The following is a 15,242-nucleotide window of genomic DNA, read 5'->3' as shown; positions in this document are numbered from 1 at the left end:
AATTACTAAAGATGGACGAAGCAGGAGCGATATAAAATGCCGAATAGCACAAGCTAAACGAGCCTTCAGTAAGAAATATAATTTGTTTACATCAAAAATTAATTTAAATGTCAGGAAAAGATTTTTGAATGTGTATGTTTTGAGTGTCGCTTTATATGGAAGTGAAACTTGGACAATCGCAGTATCTGAGAATTTAAGGTAAATAAAAGGTAAAATTTAAGGTAACCAACCATAAATTTAATTAATAGCTGATAGGGAACTAAGTGATCAAAAAATTGGAGACCCAATGGCACTACTTGATTTCATAATTGGAGGGTAAAATGTTAATGATGGTTTTTGTGTTGTCCCTCAGTTCCAATTTCTTTCTAAATTAGCACCAAGTTAGTAAATACTCAAAAACAGCTTTTGTAGTAATAGTCTGATTCAATCTCTTACACATTCCATTTTGCTCAGGAGTGAATAAATTGTTTTATGGTGAATATTTCCATTTAGAAAAAAATACATTTAAATTCATTGTAAAAGAAAGACTGCCATTGTCTTAATATTTTTATTATTTTATGTTCTCTAGCCAACATTCATTTTTTAATATAATCAAATAATTTCATTCATACCTTTTTTGAAAAGTATATAAATGCTACAGAACTAAAACTATTTGCAAAGTATTTAGAAACAGGTACAGCCATTTATTTTCCGTTTTGCCTTGTATGGTGGCTCATATAACCACCAATAAAGTTTTAGGAATAATTTTAGTACCTTTATATGAGAATAGTAATCTTCTTCTTCTTTTTCCTGTTTAGCCTCCAGGAATTACCTTTCAGATATTACTTCAGAGGGTGAATGAAGATGATATGTATGACTATAAATAAAGTGTAGTCTTGTAGAGTCTCAGTTCAACCATTCCTGAGATGTGTGGTTAATTGAAACCCAACCACCAAAGAACACCGGTATCCATGATCTAGTATTCAGATCTGTATAAAAGTAACTGCCTTTACTAAGACTTGAATGCTGGAATTCTCAACTTCCAAATCAGCTGATTTGGGAAGACATGTTCACCACTAGACCAACCCGGTGGGTTGAGATGGTAATCTGAATTGTTTACACCACAGTACACTTCACAGTTTTGTTTTTCTGTTTTTAACACCACTGTGAAGGAACCACCAGTCCATTTCTTGTTTTTGAAATTCACCATTTAAATATCAAGATAAATGAACAACCAAAACAGGAGGCGAAAAATTAGGTTTACTTATCATTTACTTTTTTTTTAATTTTTAGTATTACATCGTCATCATAAGAAAATTACATTACTGCATTAGATTTAATAAGATGCAATTTAACAATTGTCAGTAATAATGATTATTATAATCGGAATCAGAAGAATAATTTAGAAAAAAAAAAAATCTCTATTTGTATGTCAAAATTTATAAAACCAAGTATCTCTGTATGACTGCTTCTGATGCTACTGATAAAGTTTTCTATATTGTTAAATCTGTGGACACTATCTATTTTATCATTATGTGGCAGCTAGCTTGTTTTGCTTATTTTTTAGATTTTATAATAACTTATCTATTTGTTGTCAAACAACACCCCTTTTACTAAGTTGATACATATTAAGTTTATTATCACATAATGAATTCTAATGCATTGTATGATATTATATGTATAATAATAATAATTTTTTTATTATTATTTAACAATTATAACATAATACGTGTTTATATCATGGTTTTGATTGGCAAAAATCAATAACAGTTATCAGTTAAAATTTGTTGATTATAGAACAGGAATCTTTGTTCATTTTAAGTCATTGTTTCCTGCATGTTTATTTAAATAGATGAATTTTCAATTCACCTTTGATAGTCAAATGATGCCTAGTGCCTGAATTTACATACATATCTAAATTTGCTGAAGGTACTACTTAAAAATTCTTGCATTAATAGCATTTCATGGTTTATGGTTATTTTTGTCCAAAAAATAATAAGTAACCATAAGGAATTTATTTTTAAACTATCCAGTTTGTTTATGTTTATAATATTTTATATTATTTCTATTATTCGATGAAGAATTATAATTACTTAAAATATTGTTCATTAGATGTTAATGAATTTTGTTATCTATGTCAATGAACATATTGTTTTGTTTATTAACATTATATTGGTGAAAGGCCACTTTCACCATAACTAATGTTTCCATTTCAGTAACAGTTTTTATAGAGGCCGGTATGATAGAAATACCAGAATGTTCATTCACCATGATCAATCTTGAAGATTTGTTATATAATCCTGCCATTAATAACAGCCTGATTCACTCATTGTTGCTCTTCGCAATATTTTTGGCTGTTTATATAGCTCCATATGTGAAATCATGCTATATCAACGCAGCAGACATTGTCTAAAATTTGAATACTTATAAACAAAATGTTTAAACCACCATAAGTAATAGCTTTATTTCCTTCTTAGGTTCTCAAAGTTCATGAATGAAGAAAGTCTGATAAGAGTCAAGTCTAATCTCTTTATTATTCTTATTCATATTTCATTCAAATTTTTTGAGTCAAATTAATTTCTGTTCATAATAAATTCAATGGTAAATATTTTAGAAATTCACACTTTAAATCATAATTTAAAACTCTAGGCCAGATAGACTATTCATCTATACAACTAAATGACCATCCATGAATTGTTGAGCAGTCTGATTCAGAAAATGCTGTTATAACCTATCTGATATTTTAAGAAAGACTACTACTGGATGTGTCCCATTGTAGTCTACTCATGACTCTCTTACTGTTGACAGATAAAAAGAGAGCCACATTTAACAAGCATAAAGTCGCATGTTCCCAAAAACATAACTTCTCTGATGTAAAATTAAATTTTTCTCTACATTAAATGTTTTAATTGAAGTTGCATATCTTCTGGAATGCTCTCATGGTTTTGTTAGACTTTGAGGAAGAGAATAAGATATCTTGAACAATAAAGTTTAAAGAGTAAGTTCATAAGATGAAGCAGAATATTTATTAGTAGAAAAGAAAAAGGCTGTTGAAAATACCTTTAAGGCTTTAAAGCCTTAAAGCGTATATAATATGATGAAATGCTGAAAAAAAAATTATATAGAAAGTTATCTTCTAACCAAGAAGAATGTTACAAAAATTTGAATAAATTTTTAATAAAGAATCTGAAAGATGATATACATATGCAAGATTGTTGCAACAGAAAGTGGTATCTAAAAATAATATATATATATATATAAATACATAAAAAATAAAGTAATAAAATAAGTAAGATGGCAAGAAAATACTACCTTGAATTAAAGGATATAGCTATATTATTATGAGTGCCATAATATTGTTCAGAAATGAAGCCTATGACAAAAGAACTGTACGTTTGTGAAGGTTCATAGAACATTATTTTAAGTCATTTAATATAGGATCAAATTCATACAAAAATTATCAAACATCATTGGTACCTGTGATGATGGAAAAATTAAAGTTTTTAATAGGACATTTTTAAAAGTAATGAATGACAAATTAGAAATGATGATACCAAGAGTTTTATGAGAATGCACAAGATACAAAAATCTAAAGCTGAGAAGGTGTATTGAACACTGAAGACTGGACAAAACAGATAAAAAGGAAATTAATTTTTTCAGTGTACATTGATAGAAGGGTAATGCAGGTGTAATTTAGGAATAAGAAGCCTAACCCACCACGTTGGTCTAGTGGTGAACACATCTTCCCAAATCAGCTGATTTGGAAGTCGAGAGTTCCAGCATTCAAATCCTAGTAAAATCAGTTATTTTTACACGGATTTGAATACTAGGTCATGGATACTGGTGTTCTTTGGTGGTTGAGTTTCAATTAACCTCACATCTCAGGCATGGTCGAACTGAGACTGTACAAGACTACACTTCATTTACACTCATACATATCATCCTCACTCATCCTCTGAAGTATTATCTGAAAGGTAATTACCAGAGGCTAAACAGGAGAAAGAAAAAAGGAATAAGAAGCCTGTCATTTAATAAAAACTGGACAAACTGAACATTGATGGTAAGACAATGATCTTAAAATACTTTTATTTCAGAAAGATAATACTTGTCTTATTGCTGAGATGATGCTAAATATTTAATTTAGATAAGAAAGTAACTAGCTATACCTGAGTGGCAGCTTGCTGTATTACCAGTACCTCCTTGCAGAAGTGATTGACTCCCATCAAACAAATTTTGCATTACCAGATAGATTCGAACTCCAGTTATGCATAATTAAGGAACCCTTGATCCAAATGAAAGAATTAGGTTTGTTTTCTAAGTTTTATAACCTTCATTTTTTTCACTTGAAATTGTTTCTAAAATGCATCTTGAGCAAATAAATAACAAAAAAACTGTTTTACAAAAAAGAGATAGAGCAATTCATTTGAAAATTTTCTTTAATCTATTTCTTATAAAAGATAATGCAGATTTTATATGCATAATTTTGTCATTTTAATGTTTTTTTTAAGTATATTCAAATTAAGATAAAGAAAAATTAAAAACTTTTTTTTTCTTCAGAAGTTAGAGCCCATCTTAGTTTTGAGAAATATTAAATTTTGTTGTATTAGATTGTTTTTTTAGATCATAAACTGTTAAGATTTTTATTAATTGAAAGAAGCTGAAACCTCTTTACACCTTTTAATTTTTAATTTCCTTGAAAGTAAAGCATTTTGAAAAAAGTTTGTAAAACCTATAATAATTGGTTTTTTCATGATATACCAGCTGTGGCTGGTAATAATGAGACTAATGCTGTAAAATATTAAATTTATCCATAATTAGTTATTATCCCCTTCAATATACACTCCTCCTCTATCCCTAAAACACTCCATGTGAACTTTGCATTGTTTGAAACAGTGCTGGAAGTTATTTTTTTTGTTAATTTTTATGAATTAAAACAATGATTTTTAATTTTTTTCTTGTCTGTAGGCTCACCGTTCCAGTTTACTGTTGGACCACTGAGGGATGGTGGAGCACACAGAGTACACGCAGGTGGACCAGGTTTAGAAAGAGGAGAACAGGGTCAGCCGTGTGAATTCAATGTTTGGACTCGAGAAGCTGGCGCTGGTTCTTTAGCTATCTCTGTTGAAGGACCAAGTAAAGCTGAAATTGACTTTAAAGACAGAAAAGATGGCTCATGCTATGTTAGTTACATAGTCTCTGAACCAGGTAATTCTTCTGGTAACAGTTTTGTTTATTTTTTTAAAGAATAGGATAATTTCAAATTACTCTTCTTATTGTGTCTTCCTTTTCTTATTTTATTCATTTTTCCAGTATTAAAATGTGCAGCAAGTTTTGGCTTCCAAATACTGATTATCCTACCCAAATGAAAAGTTTCTTAATTGAAATATTAAGAAAATATCTTCTTAAATTCTGATTCCTTCTGCTTTTTATAGCAACTTTATGTACATATTGACATATAATCTTCAAATAACCTTTTTTTAAAATAGTTTTAATTCTAATTTTTTATAAGCAAGATAAAAATAAACATGTAGTCAGAATTAGTTTATGGAAAATAATAGGATAAAAATACAAATAGTTGATATACCCTTATATTAGATAATATAATAATAGATGTATCATATTGAGACATATACCCTAGAATGTAATGTTAGCAGAGGGACTGTGTAAATATCTTTATATGCAGTTCATTAGTTACAAAATATGCAGAGGAAAAGAAATGAAAAACTGGGTATGAAGTAATGATCTCAGTAAATTTTATGCTAAAATTTAATTTCACTCATTTTTGAGTGATAAATTAGTTATTTATCGAAATAAATGATAATTTGAATTGCTTTTGTAGCAAATTACATGTGAACATTTTAATAAAAAATTGTATTGCTAAAAATGTTTCCCATAACAGAAGCTTTCTTCTGGCATCACATGTAAGATAATTGACAAAACAATTTACTCTAATTCACTACTTGAAGATGTTATTTCTAACATTTAAGAAATGAAGCTGGTCTAAGACAGTGAGGAACTCTTTTCTGATTCTTATGTAGAAAAAAGATATCTAAATTCTATAAGGTTATACACCAGTGAACATATAAAATTTAAACTATTTATTTTTCTTTTCTATCTTATTTACCTAAATTTAATGAAAATTTAAAAAATATGTCACTATTTTTGTATAATGTATTAATGGTTTAGGTGGACATTCATAAAATCGTAAAAGAATAAGTGAAGATAGTTGCTTCATATAAGTATTAACATACTATACTGTTTTAGTATGACTTCTGAAAAGTGAGGTTATGAATTCTTTCCTAATTAATGGTCAAATTTTCTGAGCATTTTAACCAAAATTCTTCTTTCCAATCTCTGCTTTACCATTGTTAATTGATATATACGTAGGTATAGTAAAGGTGCAGTTAAAATTCACGGTCTAGAGGAAAAAAGTCCCATCTTTAGTGAAAGCTGAAAAATCAATTTTATTTTAAAACTGATGATTGGTTCCAGAATGGAACCAACCATCAAAAAAATTTAATAAATACTTAAACAAGAGATAAACGTTTGTTCTTAAATATACTTAAACAACTAATTGTTAAAAAAAGTATGATCTGTTAAGAAGGTTATGGAACATTAAAACTGTATTATCAAAAAAACAGAAAAAACTAGAGAAGTTTTGATGCACAGGTATTTTTAATGTCTACAGGTTTTCTATTAATGAATTGCAGCATACAACAATAGTTTAGAAAAGAATCAAACTTTTATGCAGTTTAAAATTCAATTTTTCTCATTTTGTGGTTAGCAAGATCTATTCAGAAACATTAATTTTCTTATGTGATGCATAATATACAAGGGTGTCAATTATTATCCAGAGTGTAGTTATAAATTTTATTGCAATACAAATAGGAAACTTACAGGTACATCATTTTTCAACATAGTCCCCTTGCATTTCAACGCACTTGGTCCATCGTTGCACAAGCTTCCTGCTGCCCTCTTAAAAGAAGGTTTTCGGTTGAGCTGCGAGCCAGGAATGTACTGTTTCTTTCATTGTTTTGTCCAAGGTAAATTGACGGCCCCTTAATGCCTCTTTGAATGGACCAAACAAGTGGTAGTCAGAAGGGACAAGATCAGAACTATACGGAGGATGAGCCAGTACTTCAAAGTTGAGTTTCTGGAACGTTTCAGCAGTATGTGGACGAGCATTGTCGTGCAACAACACAACACCGTTCGACAGCAGTCCTCGGTGTTTGCTTTGAATTGCAGGCTTCAGCTTGGCAGTAAGCATCTCACTGTTATGCACACTGTTTATTGTCATGCCCCTTTCTTCATAATGTTCCAGTACTGGACCTTGTGAATCCTAAAAAACCGTAAGCATCAGTTTTCCTGCAGATGGTTGGGTCTTCAACTTTTTTTTGCAGGGCGAATTTAAATATTTGCATTCCATACTCTGCCGTTTATTCTCCGGCTCGTAATGATGGATCCATGTTTCGTTATCAGTGATGATTCTGTCTAAGAAGATGTCCCGTTCTTTACCATAGCAATTCAAATATTTTTGGCAGATGTCCAAGCGCGTTTGTTTATGCGGCTGTTTGAGTTGTTTTGGGACCCATCTTGCACAGACTTTATGAAACCCAAGTTTGTTGTGTATGATGTTGTAGGCAGAACCGTGACTAATTTGCAGACGATGTGCCACTTCATCAATAGTTACTTGTCTGTCTAAAAAAACCATGTCACGTGCACGCTCAATGTTTTCCTCATTTGTGGCGGTAAACGGTCGTCCGGCTCCTTCGTCGTGCGTAACACTTGTGCAATCATTTTTTAATTTTTCAATCCATTCGTAGACACTCCATTGCGGCAACACACTGTTCCCTTACTGTACCAAAAGTCTTCAGTGAATTTCAGGCCCTGATACACCTTTCGACCACAAAAAATGAATCACTGAACTCTTCTTTGGTGCAAACAGAAACCAGAGCAGTCATGGTTAACAGCAGGGCAGCGATAATGGAACTAATGTAGCAGCATCAAATCTGCACAGACAACAACAATTAAACCACACATGCGTCATCTATGCAACATGACAGTACTACCAACATAAACAAAAATATAACTAAACTGCGGTTAATAATTGACTTACCCTCGTAATTTAAAGTTACTTTTCTAACTGGTGGTTCATTCCTTAGTAAAAATATAGAGAACCATGTATGATTTTTCTTTAATAGATGAAGGGGTGGTTGAGAAAATAAGCAGAAATTCATTGTTTTAAACATTTCTCCAGCTTCCATCTTTGTAAAAATGCAATTTCTACTTAGTCTTTTTGAAGTGTTATTTATTTGTTTATTTTCCTAGTATATCAGTATTAGAAACAAACACTGTATTGACGTTACAATGATTGTACAATCTGTAAAATAATGTGAGATGAGTAAATTTTTACTTAATGACTAATACTAAACCAATTTTTAAATGATTTCTTAAATGATACTCAAGCTCATAAATGCATTTCATACAAAATTTATACTGTTTGAAACAGGCTATGGAAAGTTCATAAAAGTCATTAGCATTGCTGGACTGTCCAATTTTAATGCATTTGAAAACCCAGTCTATTTGCAAAAAAAAAGAAATAAACTTGAATCAAGCACAATAATGTGGTAACAGTTAACACATTAAATCTATACATCTATTTTATGCAAAATGTTTTCTGCTAATTAATTACATTAATAATTATTTATAGTAACTTTTTCATTTCCTAATATATATTCAATTTTTAAATTTTAAGTTATAAACTTCACCTATTAGATGTGTCAGTCAATCACCACTGTAGTCGTAACAAAAGAAGGCACCAAAATATTTGATCTGTTATAATTTTATAATTAACAATTGCAAGAGAAAAAGCAAAGATAATTTTTTATGCTATTTTTATACAATTGACTTTTTGTCTGTATTTAATTTCATGTTATTTCAATTATTATTTTGGCGATAATGAGCCTGTTATATAAGTATATATTAAGTAAGCAGTATTAGAATAGAAATTCGGAAAATGTCACCATTTATAAATTCTACAACATAATGAGTAACTGAAAGTATTTAAGTAAATTTTTTTTTTTCATTAAATTTAACCTTTCTTCGAACCACCTTTCCAAACTTATAAATGATATTTTTGAGTTTATTATTCAAAACTGTCATGAAACTATGTCTGTAAAAAAAAAATTACTGATATGATTGCTATGGCAAATTTTTTTTAAAGGTTCACTGTCATTATAAAATCTGAAATTTTTTGAAGGAAAATATAAAATTTCACATTTTAACGAAGAAAATTACATATTTACAGAATTTGACAGACTTAAAATTATAAAGTTCAAAAGTCATATATATAAAAAAAGGTTGTAAAAATCTTTTTTTAAAGAAAATATAAGGCAAATTTCTTGATATTTAAACAAATTCTTTATCTATAATGTAAAACAGAAAATATTTTTATTTAATTTACACATACACACACATTTATACTTATACACATTTCCCATATATATTGTCATGTGTTTGCGACTCGATCAGGATATTGAGTTTGAGAATTGAAAATGTTTATATAATTACAATTTATTGGTTTAAAAATCATAAGTAAAACAAGACAAATCAATAATAGACAATAGTAATAATAATAGTAAACAACATTCATAAAACAAATAATAAAAAAAAGTATAGTATTCACAAACACAATAATAATTAGAATAATAGTAATAATAATAATAACAGACAATAAAAGAAATCTCTCAATAATAATTGGCAACAATAATGGCAACAGTAAGCAATAATGATATTAAACGTCAATAACAAACAAAAAATCATAAATACTAATAATAATAATAAAAAACAGAGATTTCATACAAAACAGAATTTAAAGTACTCGCCAGGATTTATTCACAGGTAATAATGAAAACCAGAAAAAATCAAATAATGAAAAACCAGAATTCACTCCCATTGACAAAAGACATAGCATGACCACTAGTCCTAACACTTTTAACAAATAGTCTTGTATTAACAACAATAGTACAATAGATTAGACAAGTGTAATGTTATTTCACTATAAATACCTTTGCTGTTCACAAATAAAACTACCCTAACAGTTTATGAATGAAATTGTCTCTTTCATGTATAGTCTTACAGTATCTAACCGAACCATTACTTGTAACGTTACCTTAGTTGCATCGAACCTGCACTCGAAATTCACTCCTTCACTGACCTCCTCACAGAATACTCTCGCTGACTGATGTCTCACGAACTCACATCTTGCTGACTGATATCATAATGTCTTGCCTACACTGTTTTCACAGAACTCATATTGCAGACTTCATCTCACAGACTCATATCGCAGACTCTCCTTGTGAAACTGATTTGCAGAACTCATCTCGCAGACTCACATTGCAGACACTCCTCGCGGAACTGACTTTAGCTGGTCTTCCCTGGAGTATTTATACTCTTATTCTCTTTACCTGCCGGACCGGACCCAACTTGAAGTGTGAGAATGATCAACCAAGCATTTGGTCGATCATTCCCATGAAATTCCAAACCTTGGTCCGGTAACTCTTCTCATGGTACATGTATTTTCATATTTACATTGTAAGTATATGTAACACACTGAACCACATGATTAATAAAATTAAATGCACACTAATACATTGTAACTCTTAGTTACAAATTTAAAAAGCTCAACTGGTTTCTTCATTTTGTTGCCAAACTATATCTTAACTTTCTGTCCAACTGTTAAAAATCAAAATCCCTAAATAGTGTCACATGCAGTATTGCCACCCTATCACGTCCCCAAGAAGTGGCTTCCCGCCAGCTATTTAAATCTAGTAGGATAAGATCTGTATCAACAGAATTGATAATAAAGAACAGTTGATATACTCGTAGAATAACAAAATTGTAGTTAAAAAGGACCTTCTATCCATCAGGGGTAGTTTACTATCTTACCCAAGACTCATGTGTGCTGACTATGTAGAACTGTATTTGTTCTAAATCTTAAAAAAAAAAAAAAGTTTTAACTATTTATCCAGAAAAAATTCAAATTTAGCTAGGACTGTCACAGAAGCAGTTAATAAGTGGTTGATATTCTTTTTTTATGTTAGATAATGTGAATATGTTGCTATGATTAGTTTTAGTAATGACTGTAAATTCTATACATTATTACAAAAATGAGTACGTAAAATATATGTATATGTCAAATTTAAAAAAAAAAATTATATAATATTACTGTTAAATTACAAAGAAAGTTTGCTGTTGAGGAAAAATTCTTTATAAATGCATTATGATCCTCTCAGCAAATCTGGTATTTAGAAACAATACAAAAATATACAGAAAAAGGTCTAGTTAAAGAAGTAGATGATTAAATGATTTATATTAAAAAATATGTGTGTGTTGTATGCAAAATAATACTTTGATATAAAAAACGGTTTGCATATCTGTTAAGATATCTGAAAATTATTTTTAAATGTAAAAATGACAAATTGTTTACCAAGAGAACTAAAAACATGATAAAAACCTAAAATTACAGTCTTAATATTTTTGTATCAGCATTATAATACTATGAGTAGCAATACCAAAATAGACTTTGAAAGAGATGATTCACAAGTCAAATATGAAGTTAAAATTAACATTTTATACCAAAGTCTAAAAATGAATGTAGAGGCAGGTGAAGACTGCAAGAATTATGCCAGAAGTTAGCAGTAACTACTAATTAGTTGTCATGAAAATTAATGCAGTCAAAAAAAAAATGTTTAACTGTTTTTTGCCTGTTTACTATTTCAGGTTAAAAACATCATCCTGTAAACATTTATATTGCTAGTTGCAGTGATCAAATTGCTTCACTTATTTTTGCAACGCTGAATTAATATATACTGAGAAAATATATAGGAAATATTTAAACTTCTATAAAATTAATTTTTTTTTATTTTTGTATTTTATTTAAAATATGTGTTAAATAAATATTTTATCTACCCGATTTAGTTGTTTTATAAGCAGTTGAAATATACTAAAAATGTTTTGGTTAGGAACACAATAGTATTTCAGAATTGGCTATGGACAATTATACAGTAATATTTTTTCATTCTTCAATTTATAATTTTATATCCATTCACTACTTTAATTGCATAAAGGTGTTTCATACTTGTAACTGTGTCATTGTCTGTTTCTTTCTCCCTGTAAAATTTTTGATAAATGATACAGATGCGGGCCATTTTAGCAACACACATAGCTCCTGTTCTTTTAGGTATAATGACATGTATTAATACTGGGTGGTATGGGTTGTATCATCAACTAATGCCATTACTTGCAATAAGAAGATGATATGAATAATAGGACAGAATATAATGTATACCTGCTGTATTAAGTTCATTGTAAGTATTATTGCTGTTGGTTTTATTTTTTGATCACATTTCCTAATCCACTCAGGCATGTAATTTAATCACATTTTCAGTTTTAAAGGTATAATGTGATTAGACTTACATTTCTTTACCTATATCTATATTAATTCTATTGGATTTAAAATCTAACAGCATGTCATATACCAATTCATCAGAGTACATATATTCACATGCATTTGCCGCAGGAATTACGAATATTTTATTTTCTAATTTTAAATACCTTTGCCAATATTTCTACTGTTCTATTGCATTGATACAGTAGATATAAACTTAAAAATACACAATATAACAGAAACAAATCATCCTTAAATCAGAAAATATTAGCTCTAAACATTAAATACAGTAGCTGTTCAAACATGTTACGTGTTTCTTAATTATGTAATTACTTTTTAACTCCCATAACTACTTCTTTTTTACAAAATTAATTATTTAGTATAAAATTAAAATTTAAGAGCATACATTTATAGTAAAATTACTAAAAGTAGATACCACCTGTTAATTTAACGCACTTTTGGTAGATCCATCTTTATCAAAGTTGTAATTGCAAAATAAAAATTAAAAGTAACAAAAGATGTTTCTCTTTAGTCAGATAAAGATTAAAACAGAATAAACTAAATAAATTGAGTGTAACATTGATTTTTAATTTACCTGATTAAAAAGAAGTATTATTCTCTCTTATATTTTTCATTTTTAATGTGTATTTTGAAATAATTACTCTTTAGAAAATAGTGAATCCACCAAAAAATGCGTTAAATGATTGTGTATCTACATTTGGCAACTTATAGAGGTGAATAAGATGCAGGGTGCTTTATGAAGATTTGTTTATCAATGCTGTCTAGGTAAATAAACTTTGTTTTTTTAATTTGTGGCATTAACTGCTATGATCATTAGCTTCTAATTAATGCTAACAACATGCAGTGAAACTGCACCCAATTTCAAAAATTTTTGTTGATCTCTACAGAAACTTCTTTATTAAACACAGCTTTGACATTTTACATTAGCTCTAATCCTTTAATTTACAAGATACTATTTCCTAAGAGGATCCAAATGATGCAGAATTGTCAGGTTGTAAGAGATGCAGTTTATTATCTTACCCATAACCCCATCTTATCACTGATCTAAAGAGACTGAATACAACTTGCACAAAATTACTTTTACTCGTTGATGAATTAGTTCATGATTTATTTATCTATTCACACTAATTTCCAGTCTTGCTAAATTTCTTTTAGCATGTGAATGGTAATTACTATATCTAACTAGAGTTTGATTAGGGAGCATTCTTCTTACATCTTATGTAAGAAGAATGTTCCTATTGTACCCAGTGCTTATACCTAATTCAGTTAGTTTATAGGTTACAAGTAAACAGACTGCGTGTATGAGTGTTCATGTGGCCAATTCACATTTATCTCCTGTAAATCCATAAAAGAATCTACATGTCATTAATATTAAGTAACAATGTGCTATTATATTTTACAAAAATTATATGTATATTTTAAATTTAAATAAATTAAGACATATTAAATAATCAATAAATATTTCTTAACTTTTTCAGCATTTCTGATAGCCCATGATTATTTTATTCATTAAAATTGTTTATTGTTATCTAGTTTGCTTCAGGTTTTTAAAAGTTATGAAATTGTCAATTGTCCACTAACAGTAAATGTTCACTAATATTTTAGATTAAATTTCTATGTTAATTAACAAATAATAATTTAATTCAGTTTTCATCATTTAATTGCATAAATACTTTGGATTTATGCAATTAAATCTGTCAGTATTAAGAGATACAATGAGGTTCAATTTTGTTTTCTATTAATTATCAGATTCTCTATAATTTGGTTCAACCATATCCATTACATACTTTACACATTTTTACCATTCGTGCTGGCCTGTTTTAATGATGGCTTTTAAGCACCCATTTTTAACATCAGATATTTTAGAAATATTTTCTGACGCTACATAAATTTTGATTTGTCCCCAAATTAACTCACTTGTGTAATCGCTAACTCATCGATTTTATACAAATTAAAATTACTTTTAATATGCAAAACACATTAAAATTACTTTGAATATGTAAAACCCTTTGCAATAATTGGATGTTAAGTTTATCCTCTTCAAAAATCACTTCTTTTGAACTAAGCCACATTTTGATATCATTCTTTTCCCAAGACACAGCTGGAATTTTTTCGTTTTTACATGAATAGTGTTGTCTACGACAAATTCACAGCTTTATCTTTCCAAATGAAACTTTTCGTATACCTTCGTCGACCCAAGTTTCAGCCATATGACATATTCTGCAGCCTTCTTGCTGCATTTTCTTTATTTCAGTGAGATAATGTCTTTGCCATATAATGTTGTCCCTGTCAATTAAAGCACTCTCCTGGCCCTGCTTTTTGTATTTAAAATTCATACTTTTTAACTATTTATAAAAAGTTGTTCTTCGGAAATCTGGTAGATCATTATCGTCATTTACAACTTGTAACATTTTGTCTATTGTAGGCAGTTTGTTTTGAAAATAAAATTTGTGTACTTTTTTATGAATCATGTTTTTATTGAAATCAACTTTTTCTTCAATTGACTCGCAGTGTTTTGTTGTTTTCTTACCATAATTCATTAGTAAATTTATACTCACAAATCACTTTATATATTGAAGCAGTACAACTTCCACTTATGTTAGCAGTTTTATTAACAACATCCAAAATTAACATCATTGGATTACTCTGTAATTTGCTTTTATAAGCATTTAAAATAATGTGTTTTTCTGCACGACTTAGGGCTTCTTTAAAGACTTCTTTTTCAGAGGGTATAATCATGTATTATTATCAGCTGAATCAGTATCAGAGGTGGTATCAAAATAATGGTATAAAT

The 15,242-nt window shown here is 29.0% G+C and overlaps 1 protein-coding gene across 10 annotated transcripts in view; it reads left to right on the top strand.

Annotated features, from left to right (window-relative positions):
- Positions 1 to 15,242, top strand: part of cher (filamin A protein cher) — a 570,661-nt gene that overhangs the window by 535,900 nt on the left and 19,519 nt on the right. For all 10 annotated transcript variants that reach the window (XM_075363574.1, XM_075363565.1, XM_075363566.1 and 7 more), the window contains one exon: positions 4,945 to 5,184. In XM_075363574.1, the coding sequence (XP_075219689.1) occupies positions 4,945 to 5,184 (240 nt within the window). The remainder of the gene's footprint in view (positions 1 to 4,944; positions 5,185 to 15,242) is intronic.

The sequence above is a fragment of the Lycorma delicatula genome, chromosome 4, assembly GCF_047948215.1.
Source record: "Lycorma delicatula isolate Av1 chromosome 4, ASM4794821v1, whole genome shotgun sequence".
Taxonomy (NCBI): domain Eukaryota; kingdom Metazoa; phylum Arthropoda; class Insecta; order Hemiptera; family Fulgoridae; genus Lycorma; species Lycorma delicatula.
Note: the sequence above shows the minus strand (reverse complement) of the source record. Positions and strands in the feature narration are given on the sequence as shown.